This window comes from Pseudopodoces humilis, chromosome 10, assembly GCF_049639895.1.
Source record: "Pseudopodoces humilis isolate 2021_Gansu_Grassland_sample_001 chromosome 10, ASM4963989v1, whole genome shotgun sequence".
Classification (NCBI taxonomy): Eukaryota; Metazoa; Chordata; class Aves; order Passeriformes; family Paridae; genus Pseudopodoces; species Pseudopodoces humilis.
The window spans coordinates 27,059,242-27,081,665 of record NC_142209.1 but is presented as its reverse complement, the minus strand read 5'-3'; the positions used below and the strand labels follow the sequence as shown (position 1 = coordinate 27,081,665).

At 50.7% G+C, this 22,424-nt stretch overlaps 2 protein-coding genes across 4 annotated transcripts; one reads left to right on the top strand and one right to left on the bottom strand.

Moving 5' to 3' along the window:
• The first annotated feature begins 2,901 nt into the window (after window positions 1–2,901).
• On the top strand, window positions 2,902–10,854 carry CDCP2 (CUB domain containing protein 2). 3 transcript variants are annotated; one of them, XM_005521186.3, is made up of 7 exons: window positions 2,902–3,287; window positions 3,925–4,047; window positions 5,717–6,064; window positions 6,142–6,486; window positions 6,930–7,283; window positions 9,743–9,921; window positions 10,114–10,854. In XM_005521186.3, the coding sequence occupies exons 2-7, from the start codon at window positions 3,972–3,974 to the stop codon at window positions 10,426–10,428; spliced, it is 1,617 nt and encodes a 538-aa protein (XP_005521243.1). In that variant the 5' UTR covers window positions 2,902–3,287; window positions 3,925–3,971; the 3' UTR covers window positions 10,429–10,854. The 3 variants fall into 3 exon arrangements, with proteins under 3 accessions (XP_005521243.1, XP_014106433.1, XP_014106434.1); XM_014250958.2 differs by having other exon boundaries at window positions 3,921–4,047; XM_014250959.2 differs by lacking the exon at window positions 2,902–3,287 and adding an exon at window positions 3,472–3,573 and having other exon boundaries at window positions 3,921–4,047.
• A 5,974-nt stretch (window positions 10,855–16,828) lies between these two features.
• Window positions 16,829–22,339, bottom strand: TCEANC2 (transcription elongation factor A N-terminal and central domain containing 2). The gene is made up of 4 exons (XM_088060633.1): window positions 22,087–22,339; window positions 20,948–21,085; window positions 19,550–19,743; window positions 16,829–17,771 (listed from the first exon to the last, which is right to left on the bottom strand). Exons 1-4 carry the CDS (start codon window positions 22,190–22,192, stop codon window positions 17,583–17,585), a joined length of 627 nt encoding a protein of 208 aa, XP_087916759.1. The 5' UTR covers window positions 22,193–22,339; the 3' UTR covers window positions 16,829–17,582.
• Between the last annotated feature and the right edge of the window lie 85 nt (window positions 22,340–22,424).

Sequence of the window (22,424 nt, the reverse complement as noted above, 5' to 3'; positions counted from 1 at the left end):
TTTACACCTGGAAATACAGCTTTCCTGCACACCTTGTGCTTTTCTGTTCATTCCCAGTTCATCCTGTGTTGGGGTTTTCCAGGCTGTGTCAGGTGATTATTGCATTATCATTCATGCTTCTTTTGTACCTGTGTCTAACACTACACCTTACACAAAGGAAATGTAGTTTGTTACACGAAAAACACAGTGTGCACTGAAGTGGTGGCTTGTTTCACACGTTTGGGAGGGAGTGTAAGTTCCCTTTGCACTGCTGAGATTTGTCTCCAGTTACCAAATGCCTGGAATTAATCAAGTGTAGCTGCAGCTTTTATGTTAACTTCCTTGGAGACAAGGGCTGACAAGGAAGCCATCTTCCTAACCCAAACTTGGGCTCTGGGTTTAAAGGCATGGAGATCCAGGGAAGTTGTCCATGTCAGTCCAAGGCAAGCTGTCATCTCCAGTCCATGCTGTGCTTCAGCCTCCCTAAGTCACCGTGTAGTGAAGATGCTTCTTTGCACACAGGCTGATAAAATAATGAGATGCTTTCTCCAGTTGCTCCCCCTACTTTGGCCTTAGCTAGGGATATGGAGGAAATATTTTTTGTCAGATATTAAGTATTTGAAAACCTTACTTCTGGCCCGCTAGCTTTAAATATTATGTGGTTTTGAGATTTTGCTAAAACCACACCCCACCTTTCTGCAAAGGCCCAAGGTAAAAAACTTCACGCTCGCCTTGGAAAAGCGCCGGCTTTCAGCGTGAAAGCTGGGACTGTTCCTTTAAACACAACCCCAATATGTCTGGGTATTTCAGCACATATGGGCCACGATGGTTAAACCCTACCCAGCTGGTCCGGCCGTTCTGCCGCGCAGCTCCGTCTTTGTTCGTGGCTCAAAGGGAGGGTGGTGAGAGACGGAGCAAGCTGTGAGTGCTGCGGGTTGCCATCCTGCGGGGGCGGGCTGCGGCCGAGCGGGAGGAGCGGGGCATGTCCCGCCCGAGGGGACAGGGGCTTTGCGAGACATTCTCCGTGGGGGAGATGATGCCCTTGGAAGCAGGAACTCGAAGGAGCTTTTAAACCGCCCGCAGGCACTTTGTTCTCTATTTTCTGCCCTTCTCTCCCTTCCCCCTCCCGCCTTTTGTTGTTTCTCAGGCTGGCTCTAACACGAGTCCCCTCATCCCCCATGGGGACAGCCCCTTTCAGAGGATGGCGTGGATTCCTGCAAACGCAGGGATGCGGAGTGGAAAGGCTCTGGATATTCCTTGCCAGGGGAAGACGAGAGGTTTCCATCCCTTTGGAGGCCCAGAACCAGCCGGTGGTGGCAGTTTCGTGAGGAATCGGTGTCGGTGCTGGTGGTGACTGGGGCATCTGTGGAGCTGGAGGTGTGTGAGCTGGGGTGGGTGCCCAGCCAGGGCAGGGGCTCACATCCTGCCTCTCCTGCCAGGCAGGGGCTGCTGCTGGGATCTTCCTGATCTCTGCCTGCCCCCAGGAAGCCTCTGCCACCCGTGCAGCACTGTGCAGGGGAGATGGGGTTTGCATCGCTTCCTTTCTTCTTCCTCATGTGCAGCCTCAGTACCTTCTTAATTTCATCTCATTATTTCCTGCCTAAATAATTCCCGTTTCTCCTGGGGACCGTTTTTAAACCTTTGATCTTCTCTGAAGTCTCACAATCCCGATCACATCCTTTCTGTTTAAATGAATCAAATGCCTTTTTGACTCATGATTTATAAATTTGCCCACAGAGGAACAGAGGCACACCTTGAAATCACCCACCATGTCTGTGGCTGGAGCAAAAGTACCCTGGGCTGATCCAGAGCACCTTCCAGCCAGGCCTCCATACATGGCTCCTTTGCTTCCCTGCTGTATGTCACTCTCCCCCTGCCTCCCCCACCCTCCCACCCCGCTCTTCAGCTGACAGCCAGGTTGCCTGGGCTCAGGCCCAGCCTGGGAATGGCCATCCCCAGGTCAGGAGAAGGGTGAATGTGCCTGTGGTTGATGGATGCCTTCTCCTGGGAGCGGGGCACAGCTGCTGTGCTGCACAGCCCTGACCCCCATCTCCCGGGGATTGCTGATGCAGAGCACAGCTAAGGGGAGGGAGAGGAGCAGCTGTGCAGGTGTCCCAGGAACTGGCTTGGTGCTGAGGCAGTGCTGGAAAGGCTGGAAGACAGTGGGTGTTGCCCAGGATGGATGTGATGAGGATAAACATGTTGCTCCATAGTGCAGTGATGCAGAAGTCAGGAAGCACTTTGTTCCTGAGCCCAGGGGATGGTGGCTTGGAGGGCTGAGCACTCCTTCTGGATGAACCTGGTTGTGGCAATGGAAAATACCCAGGAGAAGCCCCTGTGCCATGGCCAGACCTCGCCTGGATCTTTGCTGTGTGGGCCTGCACTTGTTGACGAGGACAGACCTCCTCTCCCAGCCATTAGGGAAGCAGCTAATTAAGCTCTGTAATGTTCCTGGGAGGTCAGCAGGAGACGCGCCAGCGTTGCAGCATCTCCCAGAGCCTGCACTGGGGCAGGATCTGCACACAGTACCCAGGGACAGGGGGAGCTGCCCTGATCCTCCTCATTCCATTGTGCTCTTAGTCCTGGTGCTGGTGGGATGATGCAGTGCTCAATGCCCCGGGACAGAACCCAATGTTCCCTGCCTCAGCTGGGCTTAGGAGAGAGGGCTCCTGGCTGGGATGTCCCAATGCTCCCAGCAGCCCTCGGCATGGCTCCAGCAAGGCTGGGCAGTGGGGAGAGAGCCTGTACAAATATTATTGTTGTTGTTATTCCCCATAAATATATGCAGGCACTTAACGACCTTGGCATGGAGCATTTCCTGGGGATTCATGACCAGTTGGCGTTAATGGTCTTTAGCTGCACCTCAGGCCATCAGCTCCTCCCAGCCCATCATTAATCCACAGGAAATGTCTCGAGCATCGATCCTCATTGCTTAATTAATAAATGCAACTTGTCTCCTGCCTGAGATTTAGAGATACTCACTGCTTCTCTCCCTGCTGCTTTGAAGGTGACTTTTTTAGCACAGGTCCCTCACGCTGGGAGGCCCTCGTGGGATTTTGTTTCCTGGCATTCATGTGGGTGTGGGCTGTGGCAGCAGGAAAGTCTTTTCTCTCCTGGGCGGGAGGGAAGGAACTGAGCCGCTGTTGGGTTTGGGGTTTCTCCAGCTAATGTGGCACAGCACAAGGAGCACATCTTTCCCACCAAACCCAAAGGCTTGCTTACCTTCAGCTGAGCGCATCCAAGAGCCTGGGCGAGAAGTAGCGTGAGCCAGCATGGAGGAACGTGGCAATTCTCCAAGGCCTTAGCAGGTTCTATAATAATCAATGTTTTTTGCCCATGAGTCACAATTCATCTCTAATCTTCTTCGGGGGAGGTGGGATTTGCTATCTTTAGTGCTCACGACTGCTGCTTTCCCGGGCTGAGTATCCCGCTGAGCCTGGACTCCTGCTGCAGGGATGCTGACCTGGCAGCCGGTGCGGAGACGCGGCCGCGTTTCAATCCTGCTCCCTGTTTCTCTCGCCTTCACCACCAGCTGCCTTTGTGCAGTGGGTGCCGCAGTATAAATCTTGTTAATTCCTGAGATGCTTTTCCGCGGTAAGTCTGAAATTCCCATTTTGGTTCGCTGGCTTGCCTGGCGAACTAAATTATTTTCATAGCCCCTTAAGGGCATATTGTCAGCCCAGACTTACTGCCGTTATACGCCATTTCTGAAACATTAATATCTCTTCTAAATATAGTGTATTGACAAGGTATCTGGTATAGTGTAAATCCTTGGGACATTTGATCCAGATCATTAAAACTGAGTGAAGGAAGGGAGGAATAGATCAAGTTACCTTGCTGCTCTTAATTCAAACAAGCAATGAATTATTCATTCCACTATTAATTCTACAGTCCTCCTGCTTTTTATTTATTTCTCTCTTTATTTATTTTTTTCCTCCCAGATAGACAGCTCCAAAAGGAAGCTCGGTGAGGGGAGATTTGCCTGCTGGAGGATGGGGTGCACAGGGCTGGGCTGTCTGGCAGCACTGGCCATGCTCTGCGGGGCTCTCGGGGATGCTCCCAGCAGAGGTAAGAGCCTGGTTCCAGCTCCTGGTGGGAGCTGGATGGGCATCCATGGTTCTTGAGGAGGGGAGGGCCATGTGCAGATGCCACAGTGGCTCTGGGGTGTGAGTGGGTTCCAGCAGGGAGAGGGGCTGGCTCAGGCCGGGGGCAAGGAGCTGGGATCTGGAGTCACTGTTGTGGTAGCAGCAAGTGTGGGACACTTGCTCCGTGCTTGGGTTTCTGCTTCATGCTTACCTTACTGAGGACTGCAGGTAGGGGTTGTCCTGTTATGGTGTACAGGGGCTTTGGTGAAGGGTTTGTTAGCTCCTGGAGTTGCACTTGCTTATATAAATCTGTATACACATATACATTTATATGTGAATGTATGCATGTATGTGTATGTGGGAGGTGTGCAACAAAACTGTCACTGTACCCAGATAAAATGTCCCCCAGGATGCAGGGCAGGGTCAGCAGATGACACAGTAATTCAGGGGATAGGGTAACCCAAGCAATCCCCCATCCCAAAAGGGCAGGGCCTTTCTCACAGAAGGGCTGAGCCAGAAATCAAAACCCATCCCTGGCCCTGGTGCAGGTGCTCCTGAGGCTCCACCACTGCCCTGTGGTGCCTGCTCATCCCCCACATACACCCACCTGGGCTTCCCAGAGCACCCCAAAGCTCCCAGCCCTTAATCCATCCATCTGTCTTCACCATGGCTTCTCACTTCTCCCACAGGCTCACCTCTTGGATATTTATTTCAACAGCGTTGTTCCTTTAGTACCAGCCCCATATTACTTCACTGCATATCTCCAGTAATTAGCAAGGTGATTTTAGATCTGGCCAGACACACACTCATGGTGCTGCATCCCACACATCCCAGGAACCCCCTTGCTGCGAGGTCACCGTGCCAGTGAGCACGATGAAAAGCAATGTGCACAGGCTGACTATTGATTTGCAATATACTTGGCCCAGATTGATGGCAGCAAGTGCCCAGCCTTGTTTGGGAACCCACACGTGTCTCCTGGGGGCTGTGCAGGGTCTGCATCCCTCCCAGACATGATGTATGTTCCCCCTTCATCAGAGGTATCAGCCTCTTCACCCCAGCCCTAATCAGACCCAGGGGCAGGTGACAGCCGGAACCCTCTCAGCCTTATTTTATAATAACCATGTCTCAGTATAAAGATTTCATTAGGAAATCGATCCCTCCACACATAACTCATTGTTCAGCATATCGAGCCCTTCACCCCTGTTTCTCCCAGCTCAAATTCTCTGATACCACCATTATATGAAGGGAGTGTGGTCAGTGGGAGGCACAAAGCTGAAGGGCTGGGCAGCTGGGGCTCTGGCAAGCCTGGTACCACTGAGCCTTTAAAACTCACTCCCAACTTCCTTTTTCCCAGCCATAAACAGGTGGGGATGCTGTGCTGTCACTGGCAGGACAAGCTCAGGGGCACAGCTGAGCCCTCCTGCAGCTCCCACAGGGCAGCACAGGGAAGAGGGGCTACACAGAGGGATGAAAGGTGATGGGGACACACGTGTCCTCCAGGGAGAGTAGATGGACAAGCCCAGTGGAGTTCTGCAGGATGCTGGTGGTTTGGTACTGTGCTGGTGGGATGGAGCTGGTGTCGTGCATCCTGTCTCCATTCTTTTAGGCTTCCCCTGGAAAGGGGACATCACACCCACTTCTGTGTCCCCCAGGCATCAAATGTGGGGGAGTACTTTCAGCACCTTCTGGCAATTTCTCCAGCCCCAACTTCCCAGGGCTGTATCCCTACGAGACAGAGTGCACGTGGCTCATTGTGGTGGCCGAGGGCTCCTCCGTCCTGCTCTCCTTCAGCCACTTTGAGCTGGAGTACCATGATACCTGCGCCTACGACTACCTCCAGGTCTACAACGGGGCTGCCCGGGACCAGGGCAACCTCCTGGGCACCTTCTGTGGCCACAGCCCCCCGCCACCCTTCTCCTCTGCCTGGCACGTCATGGCCGTGGTCTTCCGCTCCGACCGGCACGTGGCCAAGCACGGCTTCGCCGCTGCCTACAAGAAAGGTAGCAGGGAGGTGTGGTGGTCACTGAGCATCCATCTGTCCTCTTCCACTGCCCTCATCATGCTTGCCTCCTTGCAGACGCCTGCGGTGGGCAGCTGACGGGGCTCTCTGGGGAGATCACCAGCCCCCGCTACCCCGAGAGTTACCCCAACGATGCCGAGTGCCGCTGGAGCATCGGGGGGGCCGGCGGTGGTGGCCCCCTCACCCTGGTGTTTGCTGACTTCCAGATGGAAGGGGGCCAAGGCTGTGGCTTCGACTATGTGGCCCTTTTTGATGGCCCCACCGTCACTGCCCCCCGCCTGGGACGTTACTGTGGCAGCGCCCGCCCGCCCCGCACCATCTCCTCCACCCCACACCTCTTCATCATCTTCAAGTCAGACTTCAACATCGGTGGCAGGGGCTTCAAGGCCCATTTCTACTCAGGTGCGGGGGTCTCAGGGTGGTGGGGCAATGGGAAGGACATGGGGACAGACCCTGGGTTGGGGTTGTGATTCTCTCCCTCGCACAGCAGCAAGAGGAGATGGTCATGGGGGAACCCCTTGGGGAGAGCCCATGAGATGATGGTGTGAAGTGTAAAGCACCACACAATGCAAATGGCATCGCTGTGGCTATTCAAAGTCCTGGGCTGCCTTCTTGAGCAGGAGTCACCATTGTTCATGCCATTCCCTAGGGATAAGGGTTTCTCCTGTAGGATTTTGACTCCCCTGGGAGTTTCCCTCCCCCAATGCTGGCTGTCCATTGGCCAAACACAAGGCTGGGAGCAGTAAGGTGAAGCACAGAGCATCCTTTAGCAGTAAAACAAGTGAGCACTCAGGAAGCTTCAGGTTTGCTTTTGATTTTTTCTTTTCCCCTTTTTCGCGGAGCAGGCGAGTGCCAGGAGGTGTTTACCACCATCAAAGGGAATTTCTCCAGCCCTCAGTACCCCAACTTCTACCCCAACAACCTCAAGTGCCAGTGGAGCATCCAGCTGCCCCCAGGCTACCGGGTCAAGGTCTTCTTCCTGGATATGGAGCTGGAGGGCCGGAGCAGCCTGACGGGTGGCTGTGACTACGATCACTTGTCTGCCTTTGATGGTGGCACCGAGAACGGGTCCCTGCTGGGACGGTGGTGCGGGCGGGAGAGCCTGGCACCCGTCACCTCCCGCAGCAACCAGCTGCTCCTGGTCCTCCACACCGACCGCAACACGGCCAAGAGGGGCTTCTCCATCTCCTACGTGGGAGGTAAGGTCCCACTTGGGTGCTCCTCAGTGCAGGAGAACTCAATAATTACATTGGGACATGCCTAAGACCATGTAATTTCCAGAAGGATCATCAGTGAAGGTTCCTGTCTGCAGGAGCAGAGCCGTGGCTCTGTAGGGATGGGGCAGAGGAAGAGGTGGAGAGTGAGCTGCATGTTGTGTTTAGCATTCAGGAGATGCTTTCCAGCTTCAGATTCCTGTGTGTCTGCCACTGCCATGCTCTTGTTCCTCTCTCAGGGTGTGAGGGAGAGAAAACCTGAGGGTTTTTAATGGGCCAAAACCCCAGAGCAGGTGACCAGCTCAAGTGTCACAACCTTGTTCTCTGTTCCTTGGATGCTCGGACCTTGCCAGCACATGGCTGAGCAGGCAGACATGAACCATGTCCCCTCCTCTGCTGGCAGCAGCACGGGAGGGCAGGACCCCCGGAGCACAGCATTCCCAAATCCACCTGGCCAGGCCTGCCTGGCACAGCCCTGCTGCTGGCACGCCGTGTCCCAGCCAGCATGTCCGGCATGTCCGCAGCTGCTGGGAGGAGCAGTGTGTAACCTTCCTGCTCTATTTGCCAACCTTTGCGCCTCAAACGCCAGCAAATTTATAGTGTTTGTTGTATTTCAGTATAATTACATCCGAGCTGACCTGTGGGTCAGGGATGATTCAGCCAGGGGCAGCCTTTCCAGAGGGCTGGAGCCAGAGCAGGGCTGCTGGACTGGCAGCACAGGCGCTGGGGAGGCTGGCTCTGGGTTTTATCCCTCAGCTGCAAGATCGTTCTTCACTTCCAGCACAGCAGAAAGGATCTGGAGATCTGTGGCTCTTGGAGTTAGAGATGGGATAGAGGTCTGTCCTGAACCTCTGGAGGGAGGGAGGTAGTACTGCACATTAGTAGGTCTGTAGTGTGCAGAGCAGGTCTGTCCCTGTCCTTGTGCAGCTGATTTCTCACTGGTTTACATCTGTGTACAGGCAGAGACTTGGTGTCACTGCTCCAGAGGGAGCAGCCTGCAGACAGACAGATGGGGTGCTGCTGAAGAGTAGGGGATGTCCCATCACAGGGAGGGCTGTGACACCTCCCAACTGCCCAAGGCTCCTGCATCCTCTGGTACACACAGCCAGATGTATGCTACGGGAGGACAAAGGCTTGGATGTGAAACTGAGCCTCCCTCCACAGAGCTGAGCCTGCTGGCTGTGTTTGCCTAGTGATTCCAGCATCTGCTTGTGATTAACGTCCTGCGTGTCACATCCAGCTGCCAGCACTGCCAGCCTCTCCCTGCCACCAGCTTCCTCAGGAGCCCACAGAGGCAAAGAGGCACCTCAGACCCTGCATCCACACCCACCTTCAGCCATGCAGATATTTCCCTTTCAGGCCCACCAAAAGGCATGGCTTGGGCGGGGCATGTGTGACTTATGGCCATTGAAATGAAAGCCTTCACGCCAGGAGAGAGGATTCACTTTCTCCTCCTCTTGATCTAATGCACTTTAGTTATTTGGTAAATCTTCTAATGGTTTTATAATGCACTAAGTGAAGCAAAGTGACACTATTTTTTCGTATTGATTTTATTGCATCTTCCCAGTTTCATAAGGCTGAGATTCAGAGGGAGCTGGAATAATTCAATAATTCATATTGCCCAAGTGGTTAGTTCAAGCTGAGCAAGGATTCACTTTAAAGAGGGGGGTATTTTTCCTCCCTGCTTCTTTCTCTGTGTGGATGCTTTCTACATCCAGAGAGGCCAAACATGGTGCCAGAAGGAGGGTGATGGAGAAGTGCTGGAGTCACCATTGCTTTGCTCTTCATCTTGGCATTGTGGGCAGCTCAACAGCAGCTCCCTCCATACACTACTCACCAGCTCCCCATCAAAATTATCATTCTGAGGACAGTGGAGGGCTGGTGATGCTTGGAACTATGCCTGGGTTGGGCCATTCCCCAGGAGGATGCCGCAGGGCCATGAACCCAGCTCACCCTTTCAGGAGAGCCATGTGGCAGCCATGAAGCTGCATCACTCCAGGGCATGCATGGGGTCCCTCCAAGATGTGTCTCCTGTTTCATCAATGTAGTGTCTCTTGCAGGGTTGTTGTAAGATGCAGAGCAGCTCTGTGCCCATGTCAAGCCATCCACAAAGCTCTCGTGGTTGGTCCTGGGCAGCAACTCAAATGTCCTGCTGGCTCTGCAGTGATGGGGAATGGCAGTGACAGCAGGATGGTGTTGTCAGTAATGGCACTTGTGTGTCACTTGGAGACCTGAGAAGGAGGATGAGGTACAAGAGGGTTGATAGTGAGATTTCTCCCTTGGGCAGAAAGCAGAGCAGTGCCTGGGAGCCATCCATGTCTGCCCTTGGCATGGGACAGGGCTAAAATACTGATACTGATTGCTTTCTGCATTCTGGAGTTAGCTTTTTTCCTGAAACCCCCCACACAAGTCCTACATGTGCACCCTGTTTTCTGTCCCAATAGTTGTGCCCATGAACGTCAGCTGCACCCGGACAGACTTCCACATCCAGATCCCCATGCAGTCCCTGGCCCAGCTGGAGAGGAATAGGATTTATTTGGGGACCCCCTCCTGTGCAGCCCAGGTGGTTGGCAGGAACTTTAAAATACACACCAGGTTCGACACCTGTGGCACTGAATCTCAGGTAAGTGATCAGCAAACACCCCTTTAAAGCAAGCTGTGTAAATGGTTAGCCCTGTGCTGGCTGCAGAGAAGTATTCCCAGTCCCTCTCACATTTTCCCAGTAGATGCTGGCCTGATTCATGGCCAATCCCTCCAAGCCCCTGTGGAAAAGAGCTGCACAAAGCCCTGATCAGCCGTGTCCCGTGTCTTGCAGAGACGCAACAACACGTCTGTCATCGTCAGCACCCTCTACATTGATTTTTCAGTGGGAGACCAGGAGGACATCCACCAGTACGAGGTGCAGTGTGAGCCAAAGAAGAAGGAAGCCTCAGTGACCCTTATCGCTGGTCCTGATCCATCCAGGCTCAGCCAGGCAGAAAACCTGGTGGATGCCCAGCAGTGGGAGGGGGAAGCGATCGATGCCCGTGAAATCAAGAGCCAGGACACCAGCGACATCGTCTTCATCAGCATCTGCATCCTGGCTGGGCTCCTCATGGTCATTGCAGTGGTGGGGCTGGTGCTTCTGTAGGATGCTCTTTCCACTTTCCAGGGATTGCAGTCCCAGTCCAGGGCAGAAGAACACCCCAAAATCCACCCTTACCACAGGCTGAACCGTAACACAGCTACCCAAACAGCGACACAGCTCCCAGGCCCTGAAACTGAGCCTGAACCCAACCTCCACCTTCTCTTAGTGCCTGAAAATTCTGGGCAATAGGCAGCCGTTTCCCATCCCAATTTGTTTTCCTCTGTCTCAATCTGTCCATTTGGCTCAGGAATGCAGTTCTTGCACTCCCTAACTCTTCCCGCACCTGCTTCAATTTGTTTTCCCTGTAGTGCTGCTGCTTTCAGGAAAGTAACATTGTTTGCCGATGGCTGCAAATCTTCCTGTCAATTATTTCTAGCTGAATTCTTGGATGTACAAACCATCCCCAAATGTAGCTATATTCCCAACAAATGTTCTCCGTGCTCCTGGCCCATGCTTGGGGGGGACTGTGGAGCATTGTTACAGGGATCTCCACCTGGCACACACAGATGTAGCTCATGTAGGCGCTCCCAGGTGATGTTTCTGGGTGTCTGTGGGTGATGTGATGAGATGCATTTGCTGTGCCCTGGAGCTCCTCGTTTGATCTTCTCATGTTGTCTCACTTCTCGCAGGACTCACCTGAGTGCCTCAGCCACCAGCAGCTGGAGGGGAGGAGAACAACCCTCTTCTCCTCTGTGTTTTCCTCCTTTCTAGCATATCCAGGTGTCCACGGCTGAAAACTCTCTACCAGCATTACTCCTGAAGTTTGAAAATATGGGCAAATCCTCCTATGGCTTGGGGAGATGTTGGAGTGCAGAGGTTTTGGTAACCCTATAAAGACAATGTTGGCAAGAGGGGCTGGCTCCCCTGGGACCCCAGTGACACCAGATCTCCACTCATGGCCAGTGAAAGGACTGATGTCCTTCTTCCCTCTGAGACAGTTCTGTTCATCAGAGGAAGCAGTAGCCAAGGAATAGGATGATGATCCAGCAGCTTTTCCTCCTGGATTGCAGCAGCCCTGCGGGAGTGTCTGGGGAGGGAAGAAGGCACAGAGCTGTGCATGCCTCCTAATGAGGAGCCTTCGTTATCAGACCCCGGATTGATTTGGCGTTTGTTGGTGCAACACATCGGCAAATGAGAGATTTCCCAGGGAAATATTTGCCAGCACCGTTAAGCTCCATTAAGGGAATGTTTTGAGAGCCTGTTGTGTGCAGAGATGGTAAACAAGGCCAGCCTCCCCCACTGCCTGCAAAGCCTCACTGCTGGTTAATTGCTGGGTATAGAACTGTCAGCTTGAGACCATAGTTACAAGATTTGACAACTGAAAGAAACTTAAAGATATAATTAACCTTCTTGGTGGCCCAGATTTTGCTGAAACAGGTGAGCACTGCGGCTGCTCATGCCTGGCAGGGAGCCCACAGCACCCAGCAGCATCCAGCCCTTGCCTGGAGGATAGATATTCCTCACCCAGCCAGAGCCTCCAGAACCCTGCGATTTGCAGGGGAAAAGGCTTTTCTGGATAGTTGTTGGTGTTGCACTCAAATAAGGAGTTGGACCTGGTCACCCCAGGGAGGGTTTCCAGCTCTGGCTCCAGTTCACAACCACCCAGGCATCCCTGGGTGAAGTGCTCCCCTGCACACATCCCTCCAGATGGAGGATTGGTGCTGTGGGAGCAGCTCTGCTCCTGAGTCAGGGGGATCCCCAGCAGCCCCAGGCCTGCAGGGTGTTTTCCAGGGGAGATGGACAGGGTGATTAACGCATGTCTCCAAAAACCCTTTACCCACTTGTTTTTGATGGCATTTACAGCTGTATCTGCCACCAGCAGTGAGCCACTCGAGCGAGTCATCTCACTTGGAGCAAGGAAAGCCTCTGGTGCTCACCAAATACCAGCCTGCCAGTCCTCCTGCACCATGTCTCAGCCTCTCCACTAGATTTAGGCATCCAGTCTCTCCCTGCCCTGCAGGAATTTGCTCACTGGCATCTCCTGTTAAGTCAGGTCTTCCCTGACTTACTGCCCCAGCTGGGGCTGGAGCCCAACAGGGATGGGGGGCTGCCCAGGTAATTTCCTGAAACAAGCCCTTCTTCTCATGTAAAAGCTTCTCAGATGAGTGGCAAACAGATATGGAATCCATCACCAGCACTCCTTCCCTCCACTGTGTCTGTGCTCCTCACACATCAGGCCTCAGTTTCCCTCCTTAGCGTTTGCCCGGTGCTTCCCGAGCAAGCGGGAGAGCGGCAGCCACAGGCAGTGCTCCCATTGCTCATCTGATTATTTATTTAGAGCATGATGGCTGGATTGAGCCAGGCTGGATGCAGCCTCCTCATTTCCTGGCTTTGCTTATGGATGTGGAGTCTTGTCTCTCCGGAGCAGACAAAGGTTTGGCTGTTGTGCAAGAGGGAGAGCCTCTCTTACCCCTCTGCAAACGTCTGTGTGCAAATCCAGTGAAGAATTGTTGGAAAATCGTAGATCATAGAAAATGGCACTGCAAGAGCCCCCAGGGGATCAGTTGGTTTATTCCTCTCCTTCCCTGGGGAGATCGCTCCTACCGGAGAGAAGCTGTGCTAAAATATCTGAAAAATCTCAGCCATGCTCTCTGTGTTTTCTCTATTTACCAGGAAGGTTTTCCTGATGTGTCACACTGTGAGGGTGGCTGCTGGGGGATGTGCTTGTGTGCTGCTGCAATGGACAAGAGAATGATGGTGGAAGTGCCCCAAAATGGGCACTGCTGCTGGCACAAGACCCTGCTCCCTCTGCCCAGAGACCCTTCCCAGGCGATTTATTCTATGTAATGTTCACTGTAAGTTTTCTGTGGTGGCATCCACAGTCCTCTATGGCTGGACCTTCCCTCATTGCTCTGCCCAGAGGGTTATTTGTGTCTCTCCTGTTTTTAAACTCTAATCCCAGTCTGGGAATGGGGTACTTGTGATGCACAGGGAGCCAGTGCTGGAGCTGAGCCCATGACTGAGGATGCTGGTGGTGTGCATCTTCTGCATCCTCTCCTCACAAGGGCAGTTCATGGGCTGGAGCAGGAGCAGGTTTGCTGCTCCTCAGGGTGGTTTTCTTGCGTTTGGTGTGTAAGGCCAGGAGTCCACCAGCCACTTTTGCCATCTAGCCAGTCCTGGCTCCCCAGGAGTTTGGCATGGATGGGTCAGTGTGTGTGGTTTTGTGCCAGGAAGGATGGAGCTCACAGGTACCTACTGGAGCCCCTGGCCACAGTGACACAGAGCCTGCCACAAGGGTGGCCCTGCCTTGGGGATCCAGGTACCTGCTGGAGACCCTGGCCATAGTGGCACAGATGAGGAGGCAGTAGTCAGGCAGCTCAGCCATCTGGGAAAACATAATGGATCAAGCATATGGACAATTAAAAATGCAATGATGGCATTTATCAGGAGCTGTTTTCCAAGCTTATTTTAAGCCCAGTTTCCTGATCATCACAGCCCTGGAGACAGCAAGGGCCCTGTTCATGGGGATTTTGGTGTGTGAAGGCTGAGTGTTCCATGATGGGTGGGAGAGTTCACAGCTGGATTTTGAGCTTACAGTCAAATCTTTGTGGCAGCTTTGGGGGATACAGATTTGATCCTGCCTTCTTCTGCATGTTGCAGCCCTCCTCCTCCTTCTCTCTATCTGGGACACAAGTGCAGTGTTTGCAATGTGAACAGTCCAGCTCAGGCAAAATATTGGCCACGGCAGAAATGATTTTGGCTTTTATATTTTTCTTGCCATTGGAGCTGGCTGTGCTAGAGGAACAGTGTTTGTCCATTATAGGAGCACCCTTTATAGCGAGATAACTGCTTCCTAGATAATAATATATAATTAGCAAAGATCATTCCATAATCTAGTTTAGTTGACACAGACCATGGATGTTCAGGGGACTGCCAGCACAAGAATTGGAGCATCATGAATTTCAGTGTAACCCTAGCATGGGCTTCCCTTTTTTTTTTTTTTTTTTTTTTTTGCTTACTGTGACATGTCAGAGTTTCTTTGTGCCTCAGTTTCCCCTCCTGTGAGGTGCCAGGTCACCCACCTGAATGTTGCCATGCCATGCATGGAGGAGCAAGGCTTTGCTGGTTGTGGTCAACCAAGCTGGGGAATTCCCTCATGTGTTTCTCTCCCTCTCTCTACCTCTTCTTTTCTGCTTCTCTGTGTCCCTCCATTGCTCCAGCCCCCTATTTCTGCTCCATAACATACCCAGGGAGGAGAGTTCCTGAAACATCCTTTGGGCTTCGGTGGCTGCTCCTTGTCTTAATGTCTCTTAATCCAGGGCCAGTTTAGCCAACCCTTCATATTACAGGGCTGCCAGGGACGCAAATGAGATCTAAAAGTTTGGATTCTTTGTGAAGGAACCTTTGAAGAGCCTCTTGAAAGATGAAAACTGGTGAGCTGCTGAGCTGTCTCTTTTCCAAAGGACAGGGAGGGTCTTGTCTACTCCCATCTTCTTTCACTCAAGTAATTTGCTGCAGGACAAAGCTCTCCTGAGCTGTACCTGCTGATGGGGAACAGAGCAAGCTGTCACCTACTGCCATCCCAAATTTGCTCTTCAAAGCCAGGGTCAGGAGTCAGCTCTGCAGGAGTGAATTCCCTCTTCCATCCCTCCTGGTGCTGCCCTGAGCCCACCCTGTATTCCCCAAGCACAGGGAGGGGGAATCAGGATGTGACACCTCCAGAAAGTGCTTCCCTCCTCTCTTTGCTGGGTGTAGCAGGTCTCTAGAGGTCTGCCAGCTTTATGTATGTGTTTGCTGAAAGGAATTTCTGGGATAGGCGTAATCTGGAAGAAAAAGGAAGAACAAGAACTTTTCTCTGGATTGGGTGCTTCCCTTATTTAACATTTCCCCTGTATAAAAGGGGAACCAGCAGTTTCAGTCTCCATGCCAGAGAAACCAAGCACAAGGGAGCCACTGCTCAGCCCTTTCATCCTCCCTTTTAATCTAGAAGGGTTTCCCCAGCATGAAGACTAGGCTGCATCACCCACAGGAGGGAGGAAGAGCCAAGGAGCAGCAAACTGATTCAGCAGGTAACCCAAGGCATCAATAACCACAGTGTGCAGGTGATGCTGCTCCACAGAGGGAATCTGGTTTTTAGAGACTAATTAAAAACTTCATTAGTGCCAGGTATCAAGTATCCCGTTGTCACATTCAAGCATCACCCTTTGGGAAAACAAAACCCTTTTTGGCCTGTTGTTTTCCCATCTCTGTTTTTGTTTTCTTTCCCTACCTTCCTTTCTGTCATTAAGACATTCCCTGGTTCCCTGAATTCCTCCTGCTGTGGGTCTTGAGTCCAACTCTCCAGATTCTTTTCCAGCTCCTCCAGTTTTCTGCAAAGCTGCATCTGTGAATCCTCAGCCCAAATGTTACTGCCAGCTTTAACATTAAGATAAAAGAACTGGACCCAGAGCTTTACACTTGGGTTCCTTTGAAACAAGTTGGGAAAAAACATCAACAATTAAAGGGAGGAAATTTATAGGAGAGTTTTCTGCTTGTGTGCAGCAACTCTACAGTTACTTTTTAAATGAAAAATATTTGGCACAGCCAGACTGTATCTGACCTGTGTGGGAAACTTCTTTGGCCCAGCTTTCATTAGACCAGAAGTTCCTCATTTTCAGGAATTTTGCTTCTCACATTACCCAAATAGAGGAAACACAGCCAGGAATACAAAGCTGCAAATAAATATTGCAGGTCATGGCATTGCAGCTCTGATGCAAAAGCTGTATCATTCATTGATCCTGAACCCCTCCTGATGGTCCAGGATACACAAATTCCACTACAGCTGGGAGGTTTGAAGCTATTTAAGTGGGAAACAGAGCTGATTGCTTGTAAGGAATTGAGGGGTTTCCCATTTTTTGCTACAGCCTGGTCAACAAGTGTTACATCTTACTGAATATTACCCACACCATCACCACACACAGATCTGCCAGTTTCTGCCTCCAACACACCTGACCTTAACTTCCTACAAATGAGACCTCTGTGTTCAGCTGTTTGAGGACACCTTCAATGTGTACAGGCAAAACTGGTCTTGCACTGGCCCAAGCAAACAAAGCACGATTTAAGATATTCTTAAGAGAAATTGAAATTATCAAATTAAATTTATGGTGTTCAACACCTCAGGTAAGTTTTGGGTGTTTTTGCTAAGGTTCTACAGATGAAAAAAGTATCTAGCAGGTCCAAGTAATGACAGTTAGTCATTTTTTAGGTGAAGATATGAACACTATGCCTGGAACAGCCTTAGTAATAGAGAACAAGACAACTTGTGGCACAAAAGAAATCAGAGCAAATATAGAGGCAAGAATTCCAATTTTCAGTAACTGGGAAGAATTTAAACAATAATTTGTTGCTTAGATTTGTTCATGCAACGATTCTCAACCATGTTCCTTTTAGAGGAAAAAAAAAAAAAGCCTTTAAAAAGGAGTGTTTAGTTTTATTTAGAAAATCCATTACAAGTGTTTTTTTCACATTACAGTAAAGAACAAGCACCATGTTTACATCATGAATGAGGTTTGGAAGGCTGAACGAACTGCTCCTTGAACAGCAGAGGCATTAGACAGCACCTTTACCCTGGGGCTTTAGAAAATGCCCCAAATCACAGGATGACTGAGATGATGGAAGTTACTGAAATCCATTTTGCATCCAGCTCTGGAATGCAGCAAAGGAAAATCACCTTGGCACAGCAGCTCTTGCCACAGGCAGGGCCCAGCTGCAGCAGGCGTAGCTGATTTAGGGCTAACTAGAGTTTGCAATGATCCCCCAGGAATCCCCTCCCATGGACCAATACCCATAATTCCCAGTATTTCCAGCTAGCACAGCACTGAGCTGCTCCTTTAAAAGGGTTATTCAGATCATTACACCTGAAGACCCACATCAAGGATGGAGTTAAACTGAGCTACAACAAACGGGCAGAAGAGAGAAACAGGTGAGTCGGCAAGGATGGAAAATACACAGAAGAGCAGAAGAAACTTTCCTTGCAATAAGCCTACATGGATTTCTACCAAGTCAGATTTACAGCACCCATTCCATGATTAGTTCTTCCCTCCAGCAGCCCTGTTCATGGAGTGGTGCCAGGGAGTCACCCAGTCAGCCTTCCTGCGCTCCACTTACTGCAGGAAGGGCTCCCAGTTCCACGGGGATGCAGGCACAGGAAGTTCTCCCTCGGGATCGAGCACAACACCTCACTTTTTATGGCTCTGTACAAAGGCAGGGACAGTGAGTGTGCCATCCTTGACTCCTGCTCGGGTCTCAGGTTTGTGCTTTAATGAGAAGACAAGGGCTCGCACGGCCCTGCGATACGGAGCGCTAATGAGGCGGGAACAGAGATGAAAAGCTTCACGCTCAATATTTTCAGCCAGTGGGTGATCAATCTGAAAACAGCAAAGTATAAAATTAGATCTTTACACTTAATAAGGAGGCCAGCTGATTGAAATTGGAGTTTGGTGCTTTTCAGTGTTTCTTCATTAATCAGCTTAGATTCAAGGAAATCTGCTTCCTATCACAAGTGTAACAGGAAGAGCAATTTAATTCCACCCTAGCAATTAAGGGACAAGGCAACGTGGTCAGTGGCAGGGAACATATCCCCACCTCCAGCTGGGTGGCAGTACTTTGCCATCACAACAGGAAACTAATCTGTGACAAGCTTTGGGTATCAAGCTCAACTGCAATTATAAGCTATGCTGTAGTGTCTCCATAAAGCTCACTTTTGAGCTTGCTGATATAAGATACCTTGGATACTATTTTAAACTTGATTCCAACAGCAACTCTAAGACATGCCAAACACTTGGCAACTCTCTGCCTGGTGCTATAAAGGGAAATGTGGGCTCTCTATGTGTAGAAGAAGGTGTAATTAAGAACGCAGAAAGGGATTTGCTAAATGTTAATTATGTAGTTACTGCCTCAATGTGTGCCAAAACCTGTAATTCAGCACAGTTTAGGAAACTTCCCCCCCTTAAAGAAATTGTTTTAATTTCACTTCTGCCTTTTTGATGGGGAATTTCCCATGCTTTGCCTGTAGGAGATTCCAGTGAGCTAAGTGGTATTCCTGCAAGTCCTTCACCACACAGGTTTTACTACCCATCACTAAAAAGTCCCTTGGATCCACTCAGTCCCACCTTCCCTTCTGCTTCTGTCAGCCTCTCAGGTGTCAGTGCAGCAGCTGTGGCTCCCCTGCCTTTATAAGCAGTTCAACTGCTGTAACCTCTGCTTGCACATGTGATGGCTGCAGGTGTTTTCAGACGAGTCCAATTCAGAGGCGATTCTGCTTTACCCAGTCTGCTTCACCCAAATCTACCCGTTTTAGGCTGTTACCAGAGTATTTATGTCCCACAGATTCAGACTTCACAGTCACCATGCATAGCTGTGCTTTCTAAGAACTAAGCTTGACTCAGCAAAGGTGAGCTCCCACCTTTCAGAGTCATTCCTACAGCGAACCATCCTTCTGGGCTGCCCCAGACTGGAAGCTGGAGAGGTTGTTCTCACAGCTAGCAAACACACAGCTTTGAAACTCTTGAATGTTTATCACTTGACTTGTCTTTTAAAAGATAATTAATGAATACATTGAAAATTATAATTATTATGGCATTTCATAGACCAAGCAAACTAGTTATTAAGCCTTACAGCAAAGTCTTGTTCATTTAGTTAAACATACCTGAAGGATCTGGTATTTATCACCACTTTATACACTGTCAACCCTGCCTCTTCATTTTTGCTATAGATTTAAATTTACAAATATTTAATTAGGAAACATCAAAAAATGGGGTTTTTTTCTGTTTTTTTCTGTTTTTTTCTGTTGCTTTTGTAGCTGTTTGTTACAAAAAACTTAATATTCTATTAATTTCGTCCTTGTACAGCCCAACTGCAGTGGCCACACAAGTAATCTGTTAACAGGTTATGGAAATGACAGCAAGTACACCTCACTTACAATTAGCAGGTTCACTTGGTTAACACCAAAAAACATTACCTTGCAAATGAAGTTACTTATAAATAGGGATGTGCTATGAATCCCTAAAAATAGGAACAGATCACCTGGTCTTGTCCCCACTCTGCAGGCAGGACCAGCTAGGCAGTATCTCTGGCTGGAAAAAGTTTAACTTGTCCCTACAAGAAGGAATTTTTGGAGCCACAGACAAGTGGCTCTGAACTGTACCTCTAATTCCAGGGCTTCACAGAGCAGCTTCCGAGCATTCTTCCTGAAAGCCTCGGTCTTGGGATCGCTCCTGACCTCAATGGAGGGCCTGTTGGAGTGGTCCCTGATGAAGGTTCGCCACTCCCTGTAAATGTCCTTGGCGAGGCCGGACACGTCTGGGTCGGGGTGTTTGCGCATCTTGTTCACGGTGTGACCTGGAAAACAGGAACAGCTCCTTTGGGCCTGGCAGCTGGGAACAAACACAACTGACACCAGTCAAATCCTATCGGTGCTAAAGCAGCCACACACCTTCTTAACTCGGGCTGTCACAGCAAAACAACCAAAGCATTGACACAAACTTATGAAAATGACCAGGACTCAAGCATGGAGCTTGAGAAATTAGCAAGGAATTGTGAAAATCACCTTCCCAAGTCACCAAGATGACTTATTTAACACAGGGCTACACTAGCTTTTAACACCGATCCTGGATCTGGTGAAGGCTTTTAAGCTTTTAACTGGGAACCCCTTTAAGGAAGCAGATGTTGCTGGTGATGGCTGTAGCATTTTAACATGGGAACACCACGGCGACTCCAAGCAGAATCTTTCCCATCGAGAACATCTGGCAGTGAAGAAGAGGCTTTCCCCTGCGAGGAGACAAAAGGGACCTTCCTGCTTCCAGAGGGGTGTTTTTCCCTGGCCAGGAGCGCTGTTGGCCAGGAGATGTCACTGTTAGGCTTCAGTGGCTCTTCCAGGCCAGCGCTATTCAGGCTGGCATTGGGAAAAATCCCGGGAAAAGCCTGAATAGGCTGAAGATGGCAAATGAAATGACAGATCAGAAAGATGGGGAAAGGGGCGACTGCAGCTCCTTTTCCAGGGCTCTATGAACAGACATCCGGCTGCTCTGATGGCAAACAAAGGCCGGGATGCTCTCCCTGTTGAGGAAAGGCAGGGACCATGTGGTCACACCTTATCCTTCCCCCAAGCCCTGTGGAAAAGAGGCAGGCAGTGAGCTGTGCCATTTGCTCGGAGCTGCCCATCTGCTGGGGATTCCTCAGTGTGAGGATGCAGGAGGCAGTTCCAGGCCAGTCTGAGGAGATTTTCTCACACCTTCAGAGGATTCAGCCAAATCAGATAAATGAACACTGACAGACAGGAGAAGAAATAAAACACAGAGCTACCAAGGAGAGCTCTTCAAAATTCTGACCACTAAAGGGGTGATGCAATATTTCCTGGGAGGAATCAGAGGACAGCTGACATTTTCAGTACAAGCTGTGAAAACTGCAGGCTTGATATCAACAATATTTCATTGGCAGCAATTTCCTCATTTCTTAAAAAGCTTCCAGACTAATCTCTAGTGTACTGACAAGCCAAGAGACACAAGACAGACTAATATTCACAGTTTAGAAAGACCAGATGTACCTATTTTAGTGGAAAGTAACACTTCCTTGGAAGGTATCTTCTTCTTCAGCTCCTTCAAAGCTTCCATCAGGTTCTCTTTCGATTGCCCAGGAAGCTCGAGTATAGACTTCCATCGTTTTATGTCTTCCACAACCACAACTCTCTGGGAAAGAGAAAAGCCCATTAGGAAAGTGGAATATTGTTACAATGAATAAGGACACTACCTTCATCTCAGCTAATGGGGCTGTTATCAGTGCATGAATTATTGATTGTGGCACAGAATACACAACGGGTACTCGCTTGGAATTAGAAAACTCCTGCAAATCAAGACTGAAGTAACCAGCAAACAAAGTGAGAGGCTTCACCCTGGTCTGCCAAACTCTGGGGATGTAGCCAACGTCTCCTAGAAGTGTTCTGAATTTAAGGAATCCATTGTATAAATATTTCTAAATAGGAAAAAGGATTAAGGGGGAGGTGGCTGATTATCCTTAGAATTCAGCTCAGACTGACTTCAGAAGTAAAACAATGCCAGCAAGGTGAGAAACAAAGCATTAGAGAATACGAAGGCAGACCTGAATACACTGCACAGTTGCAGTGTTTTTCACTGGTTTTGCCACAGAACTTGACAGAACAGACTGCAAATAGTGCAAGTCTCATATTTTGGATGTGAAGCATCTTATCCAGCAGTGGTCAGACAACTGCAGTGCTTTATGCACCATTCTTTTGATTTTTGCCACACTTGATGAACTTTTTGGTGCAGCATATTTTGCTGTTGTGTTTCTACAAGCAGGTGACCAAGAGGGATTCAGCTCTCGTGCAGGTCTCACTCAAGACATCCATGAAATGAACTGAAGGGGTTTTCCTTGCTGGAAAGGGATGAGAACCAGCTGGAAATACTGAGGCTGGCGGTATCACCGGGCTGTCCTCGAATCGTGTGCCCAGCCTAACCCTGCACTACGCCGAGTTATAACCCATGGAACCGCTTGCAAAGCAGCAGAGCCTTCTGCGCCTGTACAACCACTTCCCTGTTCGGATCCCACCTCAGCGCTGCAAAGATTCCGGTGCAGAACCGGTGTTCACACACACCGCTGCTCCCCCGCCGCCCCGGCCGTGCCGCACCCGGTGCCCCGGCCGTGCCGCCGCAACCTCCCGCCGGTGACCTGCCTTGAGGGACTCGAGGGTGACCTGCCGGCAAACGCGGGGCCCAGGCGCGGCCCGCCGGGGGCTCTGGGGGTCGCGGGAGCGGCGCACCACGAACCGGTCCATGTTCGCCCTGCCGCCCTTCCTCACGGAAGCTGCCACGGCGGCCCCGCCATTTCCGCCCGGTAGTTCCTTCCAGGGGCGAGGCCCTATGGGATGGCCGAGGGTCCCCCGCGGTGTGAACTACGTGTCCCAGCAGGCCTCGCGCGGGAGCAGCTGCCGCTGCCTCGCCCTTTCCGCACGGTAGTTCCCGCCGGGGGCGAGGCTCTATGGAATGGGCGGGCATGCCCCGCGGCGC

Bases quoted from the DNA above. Each gene is read 5' to 3' on its own strand.
- TCEANC2 (XM_088060633.1), bottom strand. From the start codon at position 22,192: ATGGACCGGTTCGTGGTGCGCCGCTCCCGCGACCCCCAGAGCCCCCGG. The intron at 21,086-22,086 runs GTCACCGGCGGG...TTTCCCAGAGAG, and splicing joins CCTCGAGTCCCTCAAGGCAG to TTGTGGTTGTGGAAGACATA. The intron at 19,744-20,947 runs GTACATCTGGTC...CCTGTTTTCCAG, and splicing joins GTTACTTTCCACTAAAATAG to GTCACACCGTGAACAAGATG.
- CDCP2 (XM_005521186.3), top strand. From the start codon at position 3,972: ATGGGGTGCACAGGGCTGGGCTGTCTGGCAGCACTGGCCATGCTCTGC. The intron at 7,284-9,742 runs GTAAGGTCCCAC...CTGTCCCAATAG, and splicing joins CTCCATCTCCTACGTGGGAG to TTGTGCCCATGAACGTCAGC. The intron at 9,922-10,113 runs GTAAGTGATCAG...CGTGTCTTGCAG, and splicing joins CCTGTGGCACTGAATCTCAG to AGACGCAACAACACGTCTGT.